Here is a 20,144-nt window from a genome sequence, read left to right on the forward strand (position 1 = left end):
AGACAGGAACACGGAGGCAAAGAACTTGTTGAAGAGTTCTGCCTTCTCTCGTGCATCCGTCACCAGCTGCCTTGTCCTGCCCCATAGGGGTCCAGTGTTACCCCAAGACTTCTTCTTGCTACCTATATACTTGAAGAAGGATTTTTTGTTATCCTTAATCCCAGAAGCTAATCTAAGCTCCAGTGCTGCTTTAGCCTTCCTTACCAAATCCCTACAAGCTCGGGTCAGGGAGATATACTCCTCCTTTGTCTCTGCCCCCTGCTTCCACTGCCGGTACACTTTTTTCTTTGCCCTCAGGCCAGCCTGGATATCCACGCTCAGCCATGAAGGTTTCTTGGACCCTTGTCCCACCTTCCTGCACAGAGGAATTGTGTCCTGCTGCACCCGAAGGATAACTTCCTTGAGAAAGGACCACCTTTCCTGGACCCCCATACTAGCTACCTCCTGGGCTCTGAGTGCCTCCCTGACTACTACCCTGAGCCCATTGAAGTTGGCTTTCCTAAAGTCAAGTATTTGCGCTGTGCTAGTTATCCTCCCCACCTTTCTCTGAATAGCAAACTGGATCATTTCATGATCACTGTCCCCTAGCCTCCCTTGTACTAGCACCTCCCCCACCAGGTCATTCCCAGAGGCTAACACCAGATCCAGTATGGCGTTTTCCCTAGTGGGGACAAGTACCTCCTGCACGAGGTGTAGGTCTTGTACGCACGTCAGGAACCTTCGTGAGTGGCTAGACCTGGCCAACTGCTCCTCCCAGTTGATGTCAGGGTAATTCATATCCCCCATGACCGCAACATCCTTTGCATGCTTGGCCTCCCTCATCTGCCTGGAGAATTCTAGATCCAGCTCTTCCTCCTGGTGTGGTGGCCTGTAGTAAACCCCTACCACCAGATTCCTCTCCCCCCACCCTCCTTGAAGTTTGACCCACAGGGTCTCAGTTAAGCCTTTCTCTGGTCCCATTTGGAAGGTAGAACTGGTATACTGTTCCCTAACATAGAGCGCAACCCCCACCCCTTTTTTCCCCTTCCTATCTCTTCTAAATGACCTATAGCCCTCTATGTCTAATGCCCAGTCAAATGTTTCATCCCATCATGTCTCTGCTAGGCCAACCAGGTTGATTTTACTACTTGCAAGCAGGAGAGCAAGCTCCTCCTGCTTGTTCCCCATGCTTCTTGCATTAGTGAAGAGACACCTTAATCCCCCTGTGGGAGCCCTGGGCACCCCCCTTCCTGAGAGACAACTGGTCCCTTGGTATATACCTGAGCTCTTGCCTGGGCAGGTCCTACACCTGGTTGAATTGTCTCTTGCTCCTGTGGATCCGCATCCCCCAACTAACTTAGTTTAAAGCCCACCGGAGGAGGTCAAGTAGCCTGTAAGAAAACAAACTCTTACCTTTGGGGGAAAGATGGAGACCATCATGCCCCAGGACACCCTCTGCTCTGAAGTGCAGGTCATGGTCCAGGAAGCCAAATCCAGCATGATGACACCAACTCCGGAGGCGCCAGTTCACTTCATGGATACAGGCGCTCTGCCACTGACAGCTTCCACTAACCGGGAGGAGGGACGAAAAGACCACCTGGGCCCCCAACTCTCTAAGCTTGGCCCCCAGAACCACATAGTCATCTGTGATCTGGTCTGGACTACTCCGGGCCGCATCATTGGTTCCCACATGGAGGAGGAGCATAGGATAGTAGTCAGAAGGCTGGATGAGGTCAGTGATCTTCTTTGTGATGTCCCCAGTCTTGGCTTCTGGGAGACAGTACACTTCCCTCACATTGGGGTCCTTGCGGTGGATGGGTCCCTCCGTTCCTCTGAGGAGGGAGCCCCTATGACGATGACCTGATGTCTCCTCCTCTGGGTCACTGGATGATGCTCAGGAGGTACGGATGCCGGCTTGTTGGTTGAGAGCGTGGTTTCCTCCTTCCTCACGCCCAGTCTCCTCCAGCGCTGCCACGGCCGCATACCTGTTCCCTAGTTGTACTGGGGTGACAGTTGATGCAGCTGCGTGCCAGCTGCGATGCCGCCTGGTCCTGGAGGTGATCGTCCTCCATTCGCCTCCTGCAGACTCGTGGGTAGTGACAGCCTGAGGGGACAGGCCCTGCAGAGAGAGACTCAATTAACATTGAACACCTTCAAGAGTAAACTGGATGCTTATCTTGCTGGGATCCTATGACCCGAGCTGATTTCCTGCCCTTTGGGCAGGGGGCTGGACTCGATGATCTTCCGAGGTCCCTTCCAGCCCTAATGTCTATGAAATATATATATATTTCTGACAAAAATATTCATGCTTGGCTGTGCTCTTGGGGAAACAAAACAAAAAAACCCACATGGTTTAGGGCCACGAGAAAAATAAATAGTATCAAACAAATGTGATCTCCTTCTTTGACAAAATAACTACTTGGGTGGATGAAGGAGGGAATACTGTGTGTATCTTGACTTCAGCAAGGCTTTTGACAAGGTCCTACTTGACCTTCTCCTAAACATTTTGGAGAAATGTGGGCTAGTTAGAACTACTACAAGGTGGACAGATAGCTGGCTCAATAACTGTAAGCAAAGGATAATTATTAATGGGTCCATGTCAGAGTGGCAGGAGGTTTTGAGTGGATTCCCACAGGGGTCTCTTCTGGATCTGGTGCTGTTCAAAGTATTTATTAATGATTTAGATCAGTGGTTTTTAACCTGTGGTCCACAGAATCCTGGGGGTCTGCAGGTTTGCAGACAACATGAAACTGGGAAAGACTGCAAATATGGAACGATGTAATCCCAATTCAGAAACATCTCAACAGATTGGAAAGTTGGGGTACAGCTAATGGAATTAAGTTTAATAGAGACAAATGCAAAGTGCTACACTTCAGACAGAGCAATCAAAAACAGAAATATAAAATGGGTGACACCTGGCTGGATGGCAGCTCTATGGAAAAGAACTCGGGAATCTTGGTAGATGACAGACTCAGTATGAGTCTGCAGTGTGATGCACCTTAACAAAAGGTGAATGCGGTTTTGGGATAGAAGCATTAGGTGCAAGATACAGGAGGCAATAGGGCTGATTAGGCCTCATCTAGAATATTGCGTACAGTTTTGGGCTCCATGTTTTAAAAAGAACGTTGAAGTTAGAAAGTGTCCAGGGGCAAGTGACAAAGATGATAAAGAACTTGGAAAGCAATTCATACAAAGAGAGGCTGAAGGAGCTAGGCATGTTCAGCTTGCAGAAAAGGTGCTTCAGAGGGGATATGATAGTGGTCTTCAGTTACTTGAAGGGCTGCTGCAGAGAGGAGGATGCAAACCAATGGCTTGAATTTGCAGAAAAGAAGGTTTAGATTAGATATCCAGAAAAACGTATTCACTGTTAGAACAGTGAGGCAGTGGAATGGACTAGCTAGGGAAGCTGTGGACTCACTATCACTGGAGATGTTCAGGAAGAGGTTGGACATCTACTGGCCAGGATAATCTAGGTGTAGCTATGTCTGTGTTCTACCATGAGCATTTCCATGGGCACTTCCTCTGCTTCTAGGCTTTGCTGGGTGCCTCCCTCCACCCCCAGCTCTTTTCTACTATATGTGTCAGGGTTTTTTTAAACTTTCCCAGAGGCATTGGGTGTTGGTTACAGCCAAGTCTGGGAATTTTGATAGGTGTGCCAATGCTGCTGCTGGGAAAAATTTTTTGAAATAAAATTAAAATATAGTACATGTTATAGTAGTTATAGTAGATGCTGGTTTTTAGCATACAATTTGTTTTTTTATCCAGTTCCAAGTTGGCAAGCTCCCCCCACCACTCCCAAAAGGAGTACTTTTGGGGGCAAGGGGAAGGACTTCTGGTAGCAAAGGTCAGGGGGTAGGGGGTGGGATTTCCAGTCCCAAGATGGCAATCAGTTGGTAGGGCACATCTCAAGGGGTCTTGCAGTCCTCAACAGCTCACTGAAAGTCATTAAGCGGTCCTCCAGCCAAATAATTGCCCATCCCTGGTCTTGCCCCTTTCCTCAGGGTCAGACTGATCTCCATATTTAGGGTAGGAAGGAATTTTATCCCATGGTCAGATCGGGATAGATAGTAGTGGTGGGGTGTGCCCTCTACCTGGGACTTCTTAAGTGTATACTGACAGCATTTTATAGAAGGGTATTGGCTGCTGTGGTTCCCCTAGTTTACGCGTGGCAGGTTAGGGTGTTAGGTCTGTGTTGTATCAGAGTTGATGGTAGGCTTATGTAGAGTTTACATAAGGGACAGGCAAAATATGGTCCACGGGCTGGATCCAGACTGCCAGGCAATTTCATCCAGCCTGTGGGTGCCCACCAACTAATTGTATCCCACCCTTCTACGTGGAAGGGCCCAGTCCAGCTTCTGGGTGGAGCTGCTGCTGCGCACAGCTTCTAAGTGGGGCTGCTGCTGCCACTTCTGTAGCTGCCAGGGGACCTGCTTGGCATCCTCAGCATCCACTGGCTGCTCCTCATCCCTCTGCTGCACCGTTCACTCTGGACAGCAGGTAGGGAAGCAGTGGGGGCAGGGGAAGAGGGAGCTGCACCTGAGCGGGAGCATGGGGCTGGGGTTAGCGGGAGTGCAGAGCCCGCACCTGGGGGGGCAGCAGGAGCATGGAGTTTGGGTGGGCAGTGTGAGGGCGTAAGGGAGAGTGGAGGGGTGGGAGGGAGTGTGGAGGGGTGTTTGGAGCCCACACACACACTCCTCCACCCCTCCATGGTGCACAGCTCCCACCGGTAATGGCATTCGCAGCTCCAGCCAGTGCTGCTTTTGGTGGCAATTAGCACAGCCAGACAAAGCCGCTTCTATCCCTGCAGTACACATGCAGCTCCTGGCACTCATGCACCACCAGGGGAAGCCCATGTGATGGAGCCGACTGTCTTCCCCACCCCAGATCCCAGGACTCTGCTGGGAAGTGGTGGTGGGGGGGGGGACTTCCCTCCACTTCTGGTAGTGTCCTGGGACCTCCGTGGCAGGGAGTGGGAAAGCACTCAGCTCCATTGCACAGGACTTCCCCCAGTAGTGCACGAGCGCTGAGAGCTGCACATGCACCTCAGGGAGCCTTGTGGAATAGAGGTAGGCTGGCCTGGCTGTGCTCCTTACCACCATGTGCAATGCTGGCTGGAGCCATGTGTCATTGGGCAGTAGTGTTTGCAAGGGCCCTGAGTGCCTGCCACCTGCTGCTGCTGATGTCACCTGCTACTGCTGCTGCTGGTGGCAGGGGCCATGGGAGGGTTCCCACACCTCTCCCCCCACCTTCCCTGACACCCCACAAGCCCATGCCATCCACACCTTGCTTCAACAACCCCCTCATATACACCCCTCCAACATACCCTATGCCTCCCCACCCAACCATACACACACACACCAATCCCCAACCACACCCCACATTTTTGAGTTATGATGCAATCATATCTATATACACTATGCAAACAAATCACAAAATATTTTTTCTAGTAAAATTAAAATATGTTACAGTAAGTGTTTGACTTATACTACAGTAAAAGCTTTGGTATTTGGCACCCACGGGGAATGGAGGGTGCCAGATAACAAAACATGCCATTTAACTGAGCAGCCTGAACAGGCATCTTTGCCTGTTCAGGCCACCCCTCCTGTGGGCCCCAAGGGACAGGGAGGGGGGACCTGTGCAGGCTCCTATGCCCCGGGCCATGGGGACTTGGCAGCGCAGGCTGCTTTCCCCCAGCATGAGGGCTCCATGGTGGGCACTTCCGGTTTTACTTTTCCCTTACAAGCTGGCATGCCAGTTAGCAGAACATGCCGGCTTGTAAGGTGCTGGATAACTCAGCTTTACTGTATATGATTTGGTTTTTTTTCTGGTTCCAAGATGGCAACCCTCCCCTCCCAAAAGGAGTACTCTGGAAGGTAAGGGGAGGGACTTCTGGTGCCAAAGGTCAGGGGTTAGGGGTGGGACTTCCAGTCCCAAGATGGCAACCAGGGGGTGGGGCATCTGTCAAGGGGCAGGGCCACCTTTGTGGCCCTCAACAACTGTCAGGTCTGTCAGGCTGTTTCTTGGTGGTCCAGGTTTCAGCCCTTAGTACCCTCAGAGGTCTTATTGGAAGATACCTGATGGGAACTCATCCCATTTTATCTTGATTCTGAACTATAAACACAGTGTTTAATTTTCATTTAATATTTTCACATGTGGGTAATATTATATGCCTGCTTTAGTAGCGTAAAGTGGTTGCAAGTAGCACTCATATATTGTATCTGATGAATTGCTTGAAACCAGAGATGAACTTCCAATTGGGAACGAGTCTATCTTTTCAACAATAAAAATATTTCACAGCCCAGACTATAATACATATTTTAATGTTTAAAGAAAGGGTTAACTTATTTTGTGTGTGTGTTGGCTCATTTTGATTGGTTTTATGTATAGGAGTCCTGTAGATGAGGTTAACTAAAAAAAAAACAGTGAAAGCGATTTCCTTTAAAACTCAAAAACTACCATTCTAGTCTAGATGAATAAATAAGGTATTTTAAAAAAGTATGTGAATAATATTTACCTATGAGCCCTGTGTGCTTCCAGTGGGAGCCATTGTATTCTTTCAAGTAAATATATAATATAATCATATGATTATTTCCCTGAGACACTATTCTAGGTCCTCGAAGGTTGCTTCATTTATTGAATAATTAGACCAGGCGATGGCAGTCTTTTAGAGTAGGGGGCTAGTTGCTTGCAACCCAGACTCCTGCCCCCACTGGCAATGGTAAGCAGCTCCCGCTATGCTTGTTGGTAGTGGAGGGCTAATGTGAGGGAGAGAGCAAGAAGGGCTGCAGAAGGGGGTGCTGTAGCACCTCCCAGTGTGGAGAAGGGGGATGTGCCAGGTTGAGTTGTGTGCTGCTGATCCCCCATGCCACCACAGGCTGAATCTTATAATTTTGCGGCCTGGATTTGATGCGCCGGAAAGGTTTCTAGGTTACTGACCCATGAATTAGACTATTAGAGCTATGTATTTGAGCCTGGTCCAAAACCCGGTTGAAATTAGTGGGAAGAATCCTGTTAATTTCAGTGGGCTTTTGGATAAGGCTGTTCAATTCCAAGTACTCTGAGTTGTGCGTGATTTTAGTCAGTAATCATTCTTAATCATTCAAGTTAACTCATCCTATGAATGGCCTGCCATCCAAAGTGGAGGTGGGGAAATACTTTAAAAGCTGTTTTGTTTATTGACGGCATATAAGATATCATATTGCATTTTCTTTCTGATTGATAACTCAGAGGTAAGAAAATACAGATGATTTCTGGAAAATGTATTGCTAAAAAATTCTTGTAAGTACCCATTCACAATTTAATTAAACTATGAAGTAAGCTAACTAATTTTATTTGGAGGTAATTCGGTATCTAGCAGCCAGTATCCTGGGAAACGATTACATTGTTAAGTTAAAATTAACTCACTCTTTGGTGAAAATATTTTTGCTCTGAGACTAAAGATAATGGGGCTGCAGTGATTTTTATTTGTATTTTTTAATGCTGTAGGCTACACCGTTATTGAGAGAGATCTTTCCAGAAGAGTGTGAAGATAGGTCATCTATTCATAGTAATGAATCATCTTACAGCTTGCCATCAATTCAGAATGACAATGGTGAAATAAAGCAAGCAAAACATGCTCTGTGGCTTGACAACACTGGTACAAGGGAGCAAGGTAACTAATGTTAAAAGGTCTGTCCACAAGAAAAAATGCATTCATAGTTATTGTCATTTTCTGTCTCCAGTTATATTTTATAAAATGTAGCATGGCAGTCTGTAGGAAGCTATGTATGCAACTCAGGTTTAAAACATATATTTTACATTTTTTTATGAGCAATAGAACCTTCTCAAACATCCACTAGGAGTAATTATTTTTGCTGTTCATTTTTTTAAAAAAATGAATGTTTCTTATTGTGATTAGGTTTCTGGGTTTTTTTCTGTTTTAAATGTAAATTGGAAATGTAAGCACAATGGTGACTATTAAGTGTGTGTGTTTTTGTACACAGATTGTGTGTGTGTGTACTCCTGTATTTGCATATACTTAATAGCCATCATAAATATAAATAAATATGTATATAAAGAAAATATGCACCTATCATTTGTAAAACATACATATGCCCTGTAAAAATTAAGTATTCTTTATATACGTGGGTAAAATACACTTTTGGTTTTTATTTTTGAAAGTAAAAAATTCATACCAAGGAGGTCATGCATTGTATTTCCAAAATTAGAAAGTTGATATGTTTGGGGAAAATCAGGTTAATTTTGTTATGTAAAGTAAGTACCAGAAGTTATCCCATTTCCATGACTAGAAGATGGTAACTTTCTCAGTATGCTTTCAGAACATTTTTTATATCAAAGTCTAAGAAGGGACAGGCAATTAGGATGCATGCTCTACACACAGTAGATAACTGTAAACAAACTGATTTAGGTCTCCTAAATTCATGCTACTTTTATCCCCAAGGGAGATAAATACTTTGATTTAAACTAATTAATTTTTCAGGCTTGGTATAATCTATAATATTGCTGTCAAACTATTAAGTAAGATATAGAGTCACAATTTGTTTGTGTTTTTTGTTTGTTAAATCTCATTGGGACTTAAATAATTTAAGATATTTGGTTAGGTCACTGGTTTCTCTGGAGCTGCACAGAGACACAGTAACATCATATATAACTAAAGTTCACAGTAGGCTCCTCTTTTAAGAACTGTAATGGACAGTTTAGATCAATAAACAAGAGATAACAAAAGTGAAATATTAAAGGGAATAGGGCTTAAAAGAAAACAAACCAGTCTGATCATTGTGACTTTGAAATATGTTTCATTATTGTGTGTTCACATACAGAAATCACAAGCTGGTGTGAAGATGAGAGCAAGGAAGAAAGCTTGGTAGAAAAGATTCCTATTACAGGTAAAAGTAATGGCTGCATAATAACCTCAAATACAGTATTCGACTTTATTATATAATCAAAACATTGCATTTTAGTGGTTTGTGAATCCCACTAATAGTGAGTAAATTCAGCTACTACATACTGAGCACAAAGATTAAACATAAGATCATAAAGTACAAGCTTACGTTAACATAAACCAAGATGGAAAATAACAGTGCCTATTTAATTCCTTATAATCATGTTATACATTTAAACCATGTGAATATCCTCTGTCATTTAGCCTTTCAGGTCTTAGTATCGGTGTTACAAAGGTCAGTCTCCATGGGGAAGATCCAGTAATTATATGGCAAACTACAGATGTTTCTGATTTGATTCTTTTCTTTTCTGTAGTAATTGAATGTGTATCATTAGAATAAGACCAGAAAAAACTGTGCTAGACAGGAAGCTGTGCTTGTGCCTCCATTACAAAAGCTGGCTGATAATTTAAAAATTTTAGCAATAAGGTTTTATCAAGACCTGTTAAGATCTCCCTGTAGCAGATGTATTATGCTTGTTTAGATGGAACCTGGGAAATGCTACTTTCTAAAAGTATCAGTAGCATGTATTAGCATTCAGGACAGAACTCTATTTTTGTAATGAGTCTCAATTTGCTACTAACTCCTTTTTGTAAAAGTGGTTGACTGCTTCATTATAAATTCAAATATCTGGCTAAATATTCATGCAGGTGTATACGCCATGACATAGAGGTGCTAAGGCATCTGCGTGTGTAGTATTTATTCGTGGGGTTCTGTTTTCTGTAATTTTTTTTTAAAGTATTATTAGAACAATTCATGAACACCTTTTTTCCAGATTTGTTTTTGGGAACCCAGTTTAGAGAGCAAATATAAAAATTGGCTACTTGCATTCCAGAGTTTTTACCTAGACAGATACTTCCTTTTTTTTATGGAAAAAAAAATTGATGTGTACCATTTTATCATGTGACATTTTCCCTTTTGTGTTCTCCAGTCTCAGTTTGTTTTTTAACATGTGGTTTGCCTTGCATATAAACAGATTTGTATATTTGTTTTTGTTTAAATAGTTCTTCTTATAGAGTAAACATGTAGCTTCAAATGGCAGATGGATTTCAAAAATTAATCTGAAGATAGTGCAGGTTTTTTTGTTGTTTGTTTGTTTGTTTGTTTGTTTGTTTTTAACTATAAGGATTCGAGTTCCTGGTTTACTTTTAAGCCCTAAAAGGACATGTCTACACTTGCATTAATGTGCCATTGCTATGGCACATTACGTTTAGTACTTTTAATAGGTATAGGTTCCCCTTGCTTTATGCGGGTTCTGTATGCACGAATTCGCTCTTATGCAATGAGCCTTTTTATACCAAAAATTTGTTATATACGAGGTAAATTAACTCTTATGTGATTGGTGTGGTGGAAGCCCGCAGTCAGCTGGTTTGTGCGGTGCATTGTGGGCTCATGCACCCCACTTCTTCCTGGCAGGTAAGTCTGTAGGGGAGAGGGTTTGGGGGGTGCCTAAAGATCGAGACCTCCATGGTAAGGGAGGGCGTGAGGCACAGGCAGGGGCAGAGGCTGCAGTGAGTGGGGCCTTGACTGGGCCAGGTGGTGGGACAATCAGAGCCTGGGCAGCTTGTCCAGGGGCTTTGGGGGGGGCCATACCCCCGCGCCAGTGCTGCAGCATGAGGTTGGCACTGCTGTGAAGTCCCCAGCCCAGGGACAGCCTCCCACCAAACTCCTCTGCAGCACTGGCTCCTGCAGCCCAGTCTGGGCTGATCTGGCCCTATCAGCACAACACCCAAAGAGCTGTGAGCCCTGAAGTTGCCTGGCAGCAGCGCCCACAGCCGCTGCTCAGGGCAGCTGGTGCCCATGCTTCTGGAGCTGCAGCTGCTCTGAGAGCAGTTCATGGGTCAGTACAGTCAGGGTCTTGGAACATATCCCTATTTGTTACATTGTAAAGTGGATTCCCTTTATGTGAATTTGAGTTATGTGCTGTTTTCCAGGAATGCATGTACAGCATAAAGCAAGGGAAACCTGTATTACATAATTGCGCAGTAGCAATGGTGCATGGTCTTTGACACTTAATGTGTAGTAGATTAATTCTATTGCGCATTAGCACAGTTTTTTCTGTGATAGCACACAGAATTAGTTTACTGTGCATTAAATCTCATGTAGAAGCACCCAGAATTTAAGGAGTGTTGATCTTCCCCAGGTAATGACATCAATAGTAATTCTTCAGGGAGAACAAGGAAACCATGCTAAACTTGGATCTTAGTAGTTAAATAACCTTTGAGTGAACTCTTTAGCTTATTTTTTTTTTTTAAATTTTAAGCTACATCTATGCTTTCCTAAGGTCATGAGATTTTAAATGGTTTTTGTACAGTAGATTCCACTTGGGTACAGGTGTCCTCTGACTACCTTCCCATTAAAAGGTTGTCCTAATTAAGGCCTCAATTTTTGCATTCTGCTGGATTCTGCAGAAAGAAGGGCAGAATGGAAGTATTAGCACTCTGCACTCCAGGGGGTACTGGCTAGGTTAAAGATCAGGCTGCTCTGCTACAAATACAGGCTGCAAAGAATATATCTCTTAGTGCAAGCATCCAACCTCCTTCATCCATATATTTCTCACTGATCATTAGCCACGTTAGACTCAGTGGAAGTACAACTGTTAACTCTTCTTGTTTTGTTAGAAATGTCAGAAACGTTACATAATCAACATTTTAATGACCTAAATGGTGTGGGGGGGAGAATTAATTATGTTTAAATTCAGATCATTCTGTTTGCTACCTTGTTTTGTACTTCAGTTCCAGCATGATTTCAGCAACTTGTACTTGTCTCTAAGCGTAAGAGATTTTCATGTACTGTTTGAAAGCTATGTTACTTCGTTGATGTGCTGTTCATCTTTAAGCCACAATCTGCTACCAATTTCCATTACCCTCTGTGGGTTTTCTGACCACCTTGATGATAGTCTTTTAGAAAAGTACCTGTTGTTCACTTGTCTTTCCACATATGCTTTTATATACTTTTAGCTTTTTGGCCCTGTAACACTGAGCATACTTGATGCCCAGATTAGTCTTTTAATTTGGAGCTTTTTGGTGAGAAGCCTGTTTTGGGCACAGACAAACTTCTTAAAATTGTTATTGTTTGCCTTTGTCACTGTTTTCCTATTTATGCTATTCCTACTGATGTTAAGTTTAATGTATCCAGGGTCAACATATATACTCCCAAATAGTTCTGTTTTCATTCTTTTGCTCCAGAATGTTTTCTTCCTCATTTGTCACCCATAAATGAGGAAGAAAAGCTGCCCTATGGCTTCAAGAAGTATGAATGTGGCAGGAAGCTGAGTATGAGAGCTGTAGATGCTGTTTTGGAGTTGAGTACAATCATGGGTGCTGGAAGTCATGCACAAATACCACTTTTTAAGTGTAGCACCCTAAGGGACGTCACCTTTAAGCCACCATAAAATGCTTTATGAAGACACAAAGGCCAACCAAACATATCAATGCACGTTGTTGTGCCACAAATGCCCAAAATTTGTGTCTGCAATATGACTTTGTGTCACTTTTTTGCATCTGTTTGCTTTAAGGTGGGCAAGTACAGGCAGCCTGGAGATGCCCTCATTCTCCAGCTGCCCTGGGCAGGGGCTTCCAGGGCCTAAGGGACTCGATTCTGCATGCCTCAGGTATTCCCATTCCTGGGGTATGCCAGGCCATTCCCTTGAAAGCCCAGGAGTACCTGCTCAGGTTCCCCCATTTGCAGAAGCATGCCCTGGGAATTTCTCAGCAGGGGTTTCCCTTGTTGCCTGTCTTGGTGCTGCACCCAGACCTGAGGAATATCTCTGCAAATGGGGAAACCCTAGGTTTCCCCATTTGGAGATATGCACCAGGTCAGAGCACAGGCCGGGCACTAAGGCACATAGTTGATAGCCCAGAGGTCACAAGTTCTGAGGCTATAGCAGAAGTACTCACAGTGTGGCCTGTCAGATTCCAACAAAATCTGCAAATTCTGCTAAATACCTTGTCACAAGAACATAAAAAAGAAAGGGTTAAGGCAGGTTCCCTAGCTGTGTGTCTCTGTAAACAGCCAATCCTGGGGTTCTCTTTTTCACCCAGCTTGTATTAGAAGTGTGGAACTCATTGCTGCCAGATGCTGTGGAAGCTGACAGTTTAGGCAGATTCAAAAAGGGATTGGACAAATTCTTGGAGGAAATGTGCATCACAGTAGCTATTGAGCATGGAGTTAAGGGTACAACTTCTGAGTCAGAACTTCCAGGATCCTAGATCTTAAATGCTGGATGCTGCAAGGGAGACTGGAACAGTGGAAAAATCTCTGGTTAAACCCTGTTCACTCTCCCTTTCAGCATCCACTCTCTGCCGCTGTGTGACACAGGATATTGGGCAAGATGGGCATGTGGTCTGACCCAGGAAATGGCAGTTCTTATGTATGTTCTTAAGATTGACAAGTGTCTGCATGAAATGCCCATTTGAAGCAGGATTGCTATGACTATCCGTCCCTTCTTTCTTGAGTTTGATGGAGGAGTGTTGAAAAACACCTTATCTCTCTCCCCTTGTCCTTGCTATCAGTGGGGAAAATTTAGTTTGGAGATGCTTCCAGTTTTATCTCCTGCACCCCACACAAGTGTTTTGTCAAGGCAGCTATAGCCCAAAGGCGGATCAGCTGAACTCTCTTAAAATCTTGAACTTAGATGCTGGGATTTTTGGTTCTTTGTGAAGCATACCAAAGGTGTGAAATACAAAGACTGTCAAATTCATTGTTTGGTTGTACTAGATTATCAAATCCATTGTTTGGTTTTACTGTTTGAAAGACTCATTTATATCTTAGGAGCTATCTGCAGCTCTTACTGAAGAGTGAGAAATGTTAAATCTTTAGCAAAGATAGTAGCCTCTCTTCCTACAATGTGTTCACGTCTTAGACTTAAATAGATGTTAACCAAGGTATAAGGAGTTTGAAGAGAAAAAAAAGACCCATCTGTTCCAGTCATCAAGTTCCACTTGTTTGGCATATTTGAATTTCAATGTCTTTCTGTTCTCCAGGTCTCTTTATAGTCTTTGTGAAAAAAATAGCAGGCCAAACTTGACCTCCTAATATAAAAATACACATGAAGAAAACTTAGGCCACATTTGTACATCATAAAGAAACATGAAAGGGCATGAATCCAATTCTGTTTTCCTTTTAAGGTCACCTTTAATGAGCCAGTTGCCCTGTCAACACTTTTCTCAAGCCTACATATCTTCCTTGGAGAAGTCCCTTTTGAACTTGAAGTTAAAAGGTTCTTGCAGCTCCACTTGGAGTGTATTAATAAAGGCATTAATAAATTTACTCAACTTTTTCACTTGATTTGACATCTGTTTATTAGGAACCACTGTTATAAAACGGTTCACGTGTAAATGACTGTCTGACTCTAACCTCTTATTGTTTTGATCTGGTAGGCCTGCAGTAGGATGGTCATATCTGTGTCATCTAATGTGAACAAACTTTGGCAGCCAGCATCCCAAAAGTTTCCATTCAGAATCTGTGTGAGGCAATTGTTCTTCCTGCTACATAGAAGAAACTTTGGATATACTGTTAGTTGTGACTTCCGGGCGAGTGTTTGTGTTTGGAGCCTCATGTGATGCTGAACTTTTAAAATCATCTTTCTAGAGTTTTTCTTCCCTGCCTGTTAGCATTTTTTGAAGGTTTTAATGTGTTTTGCTCTTCAAAGGAGTATGTTATTTTAGCATTTGACTGCTAATGCTTCTGATTATAGTGAGATCTCATTCCTCTCTTCCTTAAATCAAGAATACTTTCAGTTTGTTTTATTGAGCATGTAGGTGCCTTTGGACATCGTTGATTTCAGAGTTTAACTAGTGTTCTAATTCTAAGATTTTTCAACTATTTTTTCTCCAGAAAGTGAATTCTGAGATTACAGTATATTTTTGAAAAGGGAAAATTATTTACCTGTAACCTTGTTTATTTGATGTTATAGAAATGGAATTGAGTTCTTATAAAATGGTCCAAGGTTGACAGCCTTCAGATCTGCTGACAAAGTCAGTAGAATACAAGTACCCACTGGGAAGGTCACCCGTAGCAATTTTTAGGGTAATTAATGCTTGTCTTAACAGTTCTTTGGAAACTACTTGAAAGTGCAATAATTGGTAGCAGTTGTAATGGTGAAACATTACAACTCAGTGTCTGAGTTCCTCTGACTAGAGACCATCTTTTATTTTATGTTCCTTGGACCATTTATTAATATTTACTATAATATAAATAATAACTTCATTAGGATAAGCTGACTTGTGAAATTTGCAGCATTACATTTTTCTTCATAATTAATTTCAAGAAATTGTTAACTTTGAAGTCTGGTGACAATTGAAACACCAGAATTGCTGACTTTTATTGTTGATAAAAGCATACAATGAGAGGAGAAAGGTAATTGTATCATAGAGATTCTTTGTGAGTGGAATCTCATTTGGGTGTCTCAAGCAGAGATTGGTATGTGGACAAAGCTCATAGAAACAAAGTGCATTTTTTCTCTCTGATTTATTTATAGAAAATAGTCATACCCATTTTCAGCATTCAGTTTTCTTTTAGTCTCCTTTCATCTGATAGGTGTCCTTTCCTCTAGTTGATCTTCTCTGCATCCCATTTTGTTTGAATTCATCTCCCATGAAGATGGATCACAAGGACTATATGTAGTATTCCAGATGTGATCTCCCCAATGTTAATACTTCTCTGTCTCTACTGTAAATGCTTTACCTGATATTTCTTACAATTTAATTTACCATTTTTTTGGCTGCATCACAAGGGTGGTTCATTATCATGCTCTGATCAATCAGTATACCATAGTCTGTCTCCTTATTTGTTTCCAACTGATGAGGTCTCAGTTTACACCAGAAGTTACAGTTGTAATTCTCTAAATGGAGGCCCTTTCGCTTTTGACTACTCAATTTTTGTCCCATTAGTAATACTCCATTTCTTAAGAACATCCAAGTGTTTCTTTATAAGGATCTCATTTTCCTTGGTACTGATAATGCCTCTCAACTTGGTGTCATTAGCATATCCCTACTTTTTGTGCCATTACTGAAAATACTAAAGGTTAATCCTAAAACAGTTCTTTAAACTCCACTAGTAATCTCCCTCTAGCATGATTATTCTCCTTTCAAATGCAAACTCGTGTTTCCCTTTTCCCCTCTTCCTTCACCATCTTACAGTTTTCACACAAATCCCCACCCTTTCCAATTCAATTTCCCATGTGACACCATAAGAGAGGCTATATAGAAGTTCGGGTGGTTGGATCTACTGCATTCCCATTGTCCAGAATACTGGCATCTTATTCAGAAAAAGATTTGTGTTAGTCAGCCATGATTACCTTTGTTGCAGTATTTTACAAAGTAGTTGAGTAATATTTATCTACATTTCACAGATGATAAGGATGAGGCATGGAATTGAAGCAACCTGCCTAAGGTCACCTGCTAGGCCAGGGGCAGTCTGAAGTAGAACATCAGTATCCTCAACTGAGTACAGCACTTTGTCCACTAGATAACACTGCCTCTACATGTGGCATAAATTACTCTCTCAAGGTAGCCTACCATTTTCCATCCTAAAACTTTATTTTCACTTTGCTTTATAATTTGCCAAAATGTAACAGTTTGGGTAGAAATTTCCATGCTGTGAGATTTTTTTTTTCTTCTATCTTTAATATAAGGCCAGAATGATTCTGCCATTTTTGAGAATGCATTTTGGAAAAATATGCTGCTTTGTCGCGCTAAAAATTTTTTACAGCTATATCATTGAGAAACTCTAGAGCTCCCCATATTTGGGAGCTGGGTCTTGAGAACTTGTGGACATTGAGTAAAGACTCAGATGACTGGAAAAGGGGCAAATATAGTGTCCATCTTCAAGAAAGAGAAGAAGGAAGGTCATGGAGCAGGTCCTCAAGAAATCCATTTTGAAGCACTCAGGAGCAGCAAGCATGGATTCACCAAGGGCAGTTCACACCTGACCAAGGGGAAGATTGAGGGGAGATGTGATCACGGTCTTTAAATACTTGAAGGATGATTATAGAGAGGATGGAGATGGGCTCTTGTCTGTTGCTGTAGGGAACAGGATTAGGGGCAATGCAGCAGAGACTATTTAGATCTGAGATTAGGAGGAACTTTCATACTATAAGGATGGGCAAGCATTGGAACAGGCTACTTAGAGAAACGAGATTCTCCATCCTTGGAAGTTTTCAAGAGCACATTAGAAAAGATACTTGACTTGGGTGGTTTAGTCAGGGATAGTCCTACCTTGAGCAGGGAGCTGGACTACCTGATCTTGCAAGGTCCCTTCCAGCCTGACTTTCTTATGATCCTGTGAAATACATCAAGGAAGTGTCCTTTTATATTGTGAATGTGCCTCTCTTCCATGAAGACACAGTTTGGGGAGGACTAGGCAAAAGAGTGGAAGTTGGTCTGGATTGATCAATAGGTCTGTGACTGCTTGGCACACCCCTCCGGCATTTGGAATGGAAGATCCTCAAGTTTCATGATTCCTCTGCTTTCAACTGGCAGTGTGCGCATGTCATCTTCCTTTATTGCTTGTCCAGAGAGAAGATGATAAATTCCTGCCAGACATTTCCTTAGCTTGAGTAGCGGAGATCTGTGAGGTAGATCTGAAGATTCTGATTTGATGATGAACCATGCAGGTGTCAGTATGATGCCACATGCTGGGATTTGGGTTTATTTTAGTTTGCCTGCTTAAAAGAACAGGAAATTGCATGTGCGCAGATGCGCACATTAATGGAGGCACGTGCACACCATTGAAAAGAACATAGTTCAGATTGCAATGTCAAACACTCAAAAATGGTCTGTATGGCCATAATTTAATCCCAACAGACACTTTTTTTCCCCCCATAGCACTTAGACTCATTCAGTGTGTGTGTGTGTGTGTGTGTGTGTGTGTGTGTGTGTGTGTGTGAATGGATAGAAGCAGTGCTTAACATGCAAAAATTCTACATGTTCCTTTTAGCTGGAATATTAAAAAATGAACAGGAGAAATATGTATATTGCAGGTATAGTAGGAACTTGCTTATCATTTTTTTTGCAGAGAATTATAAGTAAGAAACTACATTTTCCCTCACAGTGGGGGCATGATCGTTATATTTTCTTTAACTGGTGTCCTTGTGCTTCTGACTCTACTGAAATAGACTTTGGAACATATGTCATAAAGTTGAAAGCACATAGCATACTCATACATCTTTTTCCAGTTTTTGTACTAGTACAGTATGTCAAAGATAATTTCTGCCGCTCAGTACTGTGTATTCATCATGGTTTGTTTTTAACTGTGTGGTATTTTTCCTGGAACTGATGATTATTTAAGGAAAATATTGCATCCATTTTGTTAAGAACAGAATATGATAAGTCTTCATAAAGAGGATACTTTGACAGATGCAATTTGGGAAATCAATTTGTTGAAAAGCATGGGGATTTTTAAAATTATTACCAGCATTTTAGATTAGAATGCTGAATCGGGGGAATAATATGGAGGGAATTGGACTTACAGAAGCCCATGTCATTGGCTTACAAACCATGGTTGAGCTGTTAGAATGTTTGCCTTTTGTTATGAATGCCCCAGTTTAAACTTAAAGGTCCAGTTTGATCAGGATGCCTCAGTTATAACTTCACAGCCTACTCTGGATATTCTGGTTGGGTAAATGCACACATAGATAATAGGTTTATATGTACCAAACTCCTGGGCTCAGACATTTGTTTGCAATGGTTAATGGATAGCATTGATGTTAGGTCAGGACTTTCAGAAGAAGTTAGTTCTGCCCCACCATTCTTTTGATACTGGGAACCAGTGGTAGATATGCCTCTGGAACACTGCCACACTTGGAATTTACTCTGCTTTTCTTATTTTTCCTTTTTCCTTGCATACAGCTCTTTCCCAGAGGCCAGTCATAAAGGCTAGTTGTCTGGGAGCAATCAGCAGGCTTGACCCAAAACCCTCCATAGTTGATGGTGGGTTTTGACTGTATGTACAGTTAGCTGTTTCCTCATTGTATGTAAATACACATTTCAAAAAGAATGTCTAAAAGCAGCACCAGTAAGAATTCATTGAATAGTCCAGCAGCCACAGCAGAAGACTGAGGAACACTCTTAATGTGTACCTAAAGAATAGTTATGAAAGGTTGCAGTCCCTTGCCTGCTATTTTTAAGTCAAGCTCATCATTGCTGTGAATCTTCCTCCTTCAGTGCATGTTGAATTAGTCTACAGATTAATTTACAAGAGGTTATATTTTTAGGGAAGTGAAATAAAGAATAAAATTAAATCTCTTATTCCAAAATCAACATATAGTAATGATGTCATACTCTTTTTTGTTATAGCTGTTCAGTATAGCTGTTCTCTGATTTTCAGTATACTGTTGTCTTAATCAGTGCCACAGACAGCCTGTATGTGTGGCATACAGCAGATCAGGAAGGGGACAGCCAGCATGGCAGCAGATAGGGCAAGAAGTAGAAAGCAGAGCAGGAAATCAGGCAGGAAGCACAGAGCAGGAGGCAGAAACCAGAGCAGGAAATTGGGCAGGGAGCATAGAGGAGGGAACAGAAAGCAGAACATATGTAGCAAAGGGATTGGAAGGGTACAGGGCTAATTTGTACCATGCCTGCCAAAAAAAGTTGTCCCCCCACCCCTAATCAGTATGCTTTGCCATACTCTAATGCTCATCATTCCCTTTTTGCAAGGTGTATGGATTCCTATTTCTCCCTCGGAAAACAGTTAGTGCAAGTCACATTACCCTGCTTATGGTAGAAAAGTAATTGTCTCCTGTATTACAACTGCAGTGATGCAAGCATTCTGGGGCAGTCTAAAGCAGTTTATTTACCATTTTCTTGGTAAGAAATGAATGACTGGTCAATATACATACCCGTTTTCAACCTCTAGACTTCTTTTTAATCCGTCACAAAATATGTACTGTTCATTTTCCCCCTGTATAAATGCCTCGGCTTGTTAGCTTATAAACTGATGTTGGCATGCAAACTGTGGGGCTGACATGCAGCATCCTTAACATCAATTGCATAATGAGCAAGAAGGGAGCACCATTGTTTGAGGACAGCTGTTGCTGCTGTCCTCTGCATCTTCCTTCAGCAGCTTACCCTCCTTCCACCTTTCCTTGCAAGAAAATGGGCATGCCCTGAGGAGCAGCACTGAATCCCATCCGTAGCCTTTCACAATCCCCAGGATTCCAATTAGCCCTACCACAAAGACCTCCTTCAGTGCTTCCACACCAGTTGCATGTAGAGAGGATGGGGT

At 42.5% G+C, this 20,144-nt stretch overlaps 1 protein-coding gene across 2 annotated transcripts in view; it reads left to right on the forward strand.

Annotated features, from left to right (window-relative positions):
• Positions 1–20,144, forward strand: part of KIZ (kizuna centrosomal protein) — a 117,980-nt gene that overhangs the window by 77,994 nt on the left and 19,842 nt on the right. For both annotated transcript variants that reach the window (XM_019544080.1, XM_019544079.1), the window contains 2 exons: positions 7,465–7,630; positions 8,799–8,864. In XM_019544080.1, the coding sequence (XP_019399625.1) occupies positions 7,465–7,630; positions 8,799–8,864 (232 nt within the window). The remainder of the gene's footprint in view (positions 1–7,464; positions 7,631–8,798; positions 8,865–20,144) is intronic.

Source organism: Crocodylus porosus, unplaced genomic scaffold (genome assembly GCF_001723895.1).
Source record: "Crocodylus porosus isolate Cpor-Errol unplaced genomic scaffold, CroPor_comp1, whole genome shotgun sequence".
Taxonomy (NCBI): domain Eukaryota; kingdom Metazoa; phylum Chordata; order Crocodylia; family Crocodylidae; genus Crocodylus; species Crocodylus porosus.